At 40.6% G+C, this 6465-nt stretch overlaps 1 protein-coding gene across 1 annotated transcript; it reads right to left on the bottom strand.

The window, feature by feature from the left end:
* On the bottom strand, positions 1–6011 carry LOC135436807 (F-box and leucine-rich repeat protein 13). Its single transcript, XM_064694526.1, has 3 exons — positions 5669–6011; positions 3397–3560; positions 1–2616 (listed from the first exon to the last, which is right to left on the bottom strand). Exons 2-3 carry the CDS (start codon positions 3478–3480, stop codon positions 853–855), a joined length of 1848 nt encoding a protein of 615 aa, XP_064550596.1. The 5' UTR covers positions 3481–3560; positions 5669–6011; the 3' UTR covers positions 1–852.
* Between the last annotated feature and the right edge of the window lie 454 nt (positions 6012–6465).

Here is a 6465-nt window from a genome sequence, read left to right as displayed (position 1 = left end):
TAAGTATATAAATACGTATGCGTAATATATATATTATCGTAATGACATTCATTGACTGATTACTTATAACATTTATAAGATGTATAATATATGTGTATATGATGTATAATATATAAATATCTAGATATTCAAAACTGGTTAGTGTTTACAACTCACAATAAAAGTCTTTGTGAAGCTCGTTAAATTGTTAAGTCTGGCTTTTGCTCGTTTCTTTCCCAATCAATGCATACATTATGCCCGGAATATCTTTATCACAAACAAGAAATTTTAGATCTACTCAATATATATGTAAATATATATATATATATATATATATATATGTGTGTGTGTGTGTGTATACAGCTGTTTGGTATTTTTAAAAGAATTTATGCGTTCGTTTCAAGTTTTTGAAATGTTTAGTTTCCTTTATTTCGAGGTATGTTAGTATTATGACTTTTGGCTTTATTGTTGACTTGAGAACCATTAGAGTTATGCTTGTAATATTCTTATATGAACAAATTCCAAGTTGGTGTTATGTGATTTTTGTTTGTTTTCGTTTTACTTACATTTACTTACACAACAGTTGCTCTAACATTTAAGTTTACATCAATAACTTAAATATAGTTTACAAGGGAGAAAAAAATGGTGAAATATTGTGCATGGAACCAAAAGTATTTTGTTTCAATAAGAAAAAGTTAAAGTTAACGAAATACTATTTTAATATTAAATGATTAGTAGATTGCGTATTGATTGATCGTATTGCACTGACCCAGCTTAAACAACAATTTCGATGATTTCGGCATCGTCCTCGTCATCGGTTCCCCAACCGGCATGGGGATTGTCCTCATCGTGTCAGTGAACCAGCCTCTCCTGCTATAGCATCACCTGCTTGAGCGACGGCAGCTGTCGCTCTAGAATCTTTTGGGCTGCCTCCTGATCGAGTCCATCGATACTGCAAGCAACTAGCTCCCTCAGGGCATGCGCATCTCTAGCAATATAGTGAAAAGTTTGCAGCGTGAGCAACGAGCAGTTGCTTATATTGAGACTACGCAAACGCATCAATTTGGCCACGGCCACGCCCACCGCCTCATCATCGAGTAACGAGCAGCTCGCCAGCGAGAGCGTCTCCAAAGCCGGACAGTTGACGCTAAGCGCCGCAATGCCTTTGGTCTCCAAACGATTGCAATAGTCCAATGTGAGGTTCCGTAGCTCGGGCAAACGCAGCGCCTTCCTGAGCAGACGATCCGTAAGATTGTGACATCCCCGCACATTTAACTCGTGCAAGCCACGCAAGCGGCTGATAGGCGCGGGATGCTTGCCGAAGCCAATGAAACCATTGTCCGTTATTTTAATGCAGTAATCAATCCGGAGCATGCGCAGCAGCGGCTGGTGGCGGAAGATTGTGGAGAGGGTGCGATCGGTGGTCGCCTGGCGGCAGTTGTCCAGGCTGAGCTTGCGCAAGTTGGGCAGACGTTTAAGTAGTATGCACATGGACGGCTCATCGATGAAGCACACATCCTCCAAAAAGAGCTCCTGCAGCGTATAGTTGACCTGTGTAGTCAGGCCCTCGACAAGACCGCTTCCAGTCAACGAACGGCAATAGGCCATAGTCAGCGACTGCAGACAGCCGTTCATCTTGCGTAGTGCCTGGACGCAGCGCACGTCCAGCTGCACACAGAACATGAGATCGATAGAGCGGAGTGATTTATACCACTTGTCAGCCACGCGGATCAGCATTTCATTGGTCAGCGATAGCATGCCGGTAAGATCCAGCTGTTGCAGCCGGGCCGTTTGGGGAATTGATTTCAGAATATCGTCTAGCAGCACGAGATGGCAATTGCCGGAGAGCTTTAGGACGCGCATCCTCTTCATCCGCTCGAAGGCCACACGCCAGCCTGCCGTTTCGATGCCGGGCGAGCAGCTAAAGAAGATGTCGACATACTCAAGAGTGGGCCCATGATCGTAGAGCACCTGGAGCAGTGCCGTCTCATTGTTTCGCCGATACTCGAACTGCAGATGACGTAGTCGCACCTTGTTCTCGACGCGTCGCAGCTGCAATAGCATTAGAAGCTTAAGTGTTGAGTCCAGGCTGACGCCGTCGCACTCGAAGCCCTTTAGGTGCAAGAACTGTTTCATATTGATGCCGTCGATGGTCATGTTGTCGTCATCCAAGAAGCTGGTCGTGGCTATTTTCAGCACTTTCAGATTTGGCAGCTTTCCATCCATGTTGCGAAAGACGGGCGAGTGGCGCACCTGTATTTGTTTGATTTCGGGTCCAACCAGCCTCAAGAACTGATCCAATTCGGCGCTTTGTGTTAGATTTCGTAACTCAACGTCCTCAAAACTCAAATATGAAACACCGCGTTCTACATGCGCCTTTATGTCCTTTAGATTATCCTTGGTAACAATCACCTTGCCTTTCGTCGAAAAGTAGCGCCGATTGACCAAGTTGCGACAGCGCCAGGATACGAGGCGCAGTTGCTGCAGATCCAAATACGACAAATATGACATTATCTCTATCCACATATCATTGGGCAGCTGTTCAATGTGCATGGGCTCAATCTCCTCTTCTTCGATGAATGACGTTGGCGAAATGCGTACTAGTATGAGCTCCATCTCTGTCTCCACTTTAGCCTCCTGCAAGAATTGTTAGGCATTAGTCATTAGTCATGTATTAGTCAATCTTGGACTTAATTTAACATTAAAATCATTTTTTAAACTAGCAACTAGTTCATCTGCAAAAATATTATATAAATAAGTCACAAAGGCGAGACATGAAATTTAAAAAAAAAAGGTTTTAAGGAAAATTAGACGATCTGTGCTTTATTTGATATCTATTTAGTTTATCTGAGAGAATCCCAGAGATTTTTGTCGAATTTAGCACATTAAGTAAGTTTGCAAAGTCAATGCAAAATTGTAAGTGCTTTGTTATTTTGTATTTTATTAAAATAATTTTAATCAAATTATCAGAAACAGTTTTCAGATAGTTTTCAATGCACACACAGGTTTTCTGTTTTACATAGGCAGATTGTGATAATGCCAATATTGACATTGACGCGATAATAACTTAATCGATTATTGAAATAAGAATAAAGAATTCAATTCAGAGAATTGAATAAAATAAAAATCTGCTGCGTCTGTCATTGTCACAAACTGTGTATATGTTAAGCTGTCGTTGGCATGTTTCATTTTTTTTGACGACTCTGACGCACAAGAGGGCTGAGCTCAGGCAAGAAAGCCAGTTGCCTCAAAGAAGGCGAGCCAGTTGCCCGGGCTGCAATTGAAGCCGCAACACGTCACGCTGAGCTTGTTTTTTCACCTATTATACATACACACAAAAATGAATGCATCCCATGCGCCTGGACCCACATGCAACCCACACAAAGCGTTGGCTGCGCCCACAGAATTTGAACTTACCTCGGACTCGGTGGGTCTATCAAAACACAGCATTCCTCCCCTGGTTATCCTACCAATGCCGCCTGTGGTCAAGTTATTTCCCATCCAGACAATTAAACTTTTAGCATTGATCAATCAATTTACTTAAGGGTTTTACAATTTTCTGCCACAATTTTCGGTCTTATCTGTAAGATACAGCGAATAGAAAAATAATGAAATACTGCATGAATGCAAGCAAATGTAGCTAGTTAGAACTTAAAATAAGATTACAAAAGTTTAGAACTTAACATAAGTTAACAGAGTCAAAGAAAAAAGTTCAGTGGTAGTTCAGCGAAAAATATTTTATAAGTTAGCAATGCACAAATGTTTTTTTCTATATCGGCAGATTAACATAAGGCAAACTTTAACATTTAACAACAACTTTAACGCGATAATAACTTTAACGACTTTCAGTTAGGTTCAGAGAAATAAACAAATCAACGAAATTCTCTATCAGGGCCATTGTAACTTTTAAGTGTAATACAGTTTTTATTGACTTTTTTCAACACTCTGGCACACAAAAGATTGAAGCTTGGACAAGAAGCGCAGTTGCTTCTAAACTGTTGCACTGATTGCCCGGGCAGCAGCCCTTAACTGTCCCATCGCATTGCAGGCGCAACACGTCAGGCCGAGCCCGCTTTTTCGCCATTCTCACATGAATACATACATTCTTGCATCCAATGCGCTTAGACCCACGCAACTCCCACACTGCGAGCTGCCTTTGCCTATTCGATGTGCCTATCTAAATGTACGACTCTTGCTCAGGTATTCGGCTCAATTGGTGGTCAAGTTATTTTCGATGCAAAAAATCAAACTTGATGAGCAATCAAAATAGTTAAAGTCTTTACGGTTGGCATTCTATTGAAACGCCAGGCAAAAATTAATTACTATATGGTAAAACAAAGGCGAGACTTGGGATAAAGAATGGTTTTGAAACAGAGTTCCTCAGACTAGTGGATTAGATGACTAGTTTATTTAGGTAAACAGTTAATAGAAACAATCTTATGGTCAGCTTGCAAAATCATAGTAAATAGTTTGGAGTTTTTTCGGAACACAAAAACAGGTTTTATAACAGGTGGAAAATTAGTACAATGCAAATTTCCCCTTTAAACATCCATTTTTACGGGATACGAAAAATAATCGACTAGAATTTCATTCACAGAATTAAAAACATCAAAAAATCAACTGCAAAAATAACTATAAACACCTTTGTATACATATATACACCTTTGTATACATTGACTATTGATATGGGCTTTTTTTTTGAGCCCTCTGACACACAAAGTGTTAAGCTTGGGCACGAAGCACAGTTGCCTCAAAACTGACAGTTGCTGCCAGTTGCCCGGGCAGCAGCTCAAATTGGCTTGTTGCACTGCAACCGCAGCACGTCACACCAGGCTGTTTTTTTTTTCACCATTCTTACATACATACATGAATGTGTGCATCCAATGCACCTAGATACACATGCCACCCACACAGAGAGTTGAATTCGCCCACAGAATTTTCCCTTACCGGGTATCCGGCTGGCCTATCTAAGCGCAGGTTTCTTCGCCTCAATTCAACTTGTGCTCAAGTTATTTACCGTGCAGATATTTATAACATACTGCATAACAACTTAAGGGAGAAACATGGCACAAATTAGGGGGTTGAGGCAGAGTTCTCTGTGTTTGACGTTGACAAATCCTTTACACTAATGTGTTAAGGGCTAGCGGCTAATAAAACAATCGAATAGGAAGTTTGCAAAAGGGTTTTATTACTGCTAGTTTGATTCTAAATAGAGCAGGTAATGCTAATCGAAACAGGTTTTCATATTTTACAGTGAAATATTAGTATAATGCAAAGATTAATGCAATGAAAGCTAATAATAATTTTTACGAATTTCCGATAGGAGTTTTATTTAGATAAATTGAAAACCCAAAAACTAGCTGCATATGCATCTCTCACCGACTTTGAATATTTTCAGTTGTTATTGATATTGTTATTGTTGAGCACTCTGGCACACAAAAGTGTTAAGCTTGGGCAGGAAGCACAGTTACCTTAAAACAGGTGAGCTGGTTGCCCGGGCATCAGCCCTTAGCTGGCCCGTTGCATGGCAACTGCAACATTCGGGTCGAGCCTTGTTTTTACCACACATACATGCACACATGCATCCAACCAATGCACTTGGATACCCACAACACCCAAACACACGCAATTGAGATTGATTTCCATTGAATTGACGAGAGCAAGCTGCGCCTGCAGAATTTTCACTTACCTGGCACTCGGTGAGGGAGGCCTATTTAAATCCACGATTATTGCTCCGTTAATCCACACAATTCGACTTGTGTTCGAGTTTATTCCAATGCAGATAATTAAACTTTTGACATTGAACAATCAAAAAATAAATATTACTGTGGCATTTGATGCAGCTACAAGCTACGCATTTATTTATGCGTTTTTATATTCAACTCGATTTACCTCCCTTGATTAGATTTTGTTGTGTTCTCGTTTAGATTTGATTGACTAGATTTGTGTATTTAACTTGTGGTTTTTATTTTCTTATTCGACAGCAACCTGCTAGCTGCGTGAACTACAAAACCCTAATACGAACGGCAGAGCTGAAGGGAAACCAACCACGCACAGTTCACACAGCTGTGTATCTAATAATGAAAATCAAACTGTCAGATACTTTTTTGTGCGAGCAGATAGATAATTTTCCGTCGCAACGCATGCTCTTACGGCGCGCTCTCACGCTCACGCTCTCTGTCCGCGACACACTCTCCCCCTCTCTTACACAATCTATCTCGCTCGCTCCTATCTCTCTCTACCTCTCTCTGTCTCTCTCTATCTATCTCTATGTCTCTCTCCCTTTGGCCTGTTACGTTTTGTTTATGTTTGTTGCTTCTGACCTACATCCAAAAAAGAAAAACTCAAATTCTGTGCCGGCAGTGACCTCAGAGACATTGCGTAGGAAGTGTTGGCACATTAAATAACAAATACTTCTTATGTCAATCTCAATTATATATTAAACTATTAAACATTTTTATTTTATTTTTATAGAATTTAGAATTT

The sequence above is a fragment of the Drosophila montana genome, unplaced genomic scaffold (genome assembly GCF_035044405.1).
Source record: "Drosophila montana isolate Dmon_TW-CO22-7 unplaced genomic scaffold, ASM3504440v1 contig_3733_1, whole genome shotgun sequence".
Taxonomy (NCBI): domain Eukaryota; kingdom Metazoa; phylum Arthropoda; class Insecta; order Diptera; family Drosophilidae; genus Drosophila; species Drosophila montana.
The sequence above is the reverse complement of the archived record's forward strand: the minus strand, read 5'-3'. Positions and strand labels throughout refer to the sequence as shown.

Bases quoted from the DNA above. Each gene is read 5' to 3' on its own strand.
- LOC135436807 (XM_064694526.1), bottom strand. From the start codon at position 3,480: ATGGGAAATAACTTGACCACAGGCGGCATTGGTAGGATAACCAGGGGA. The intron at 2,617-3,396 runs GTAAGTTCAAAT...CAATTCTTGCAG, and splicing joins ATAGACCCACCGAGTCCGAG to GAGGCTAAAGTGGAGACAGA.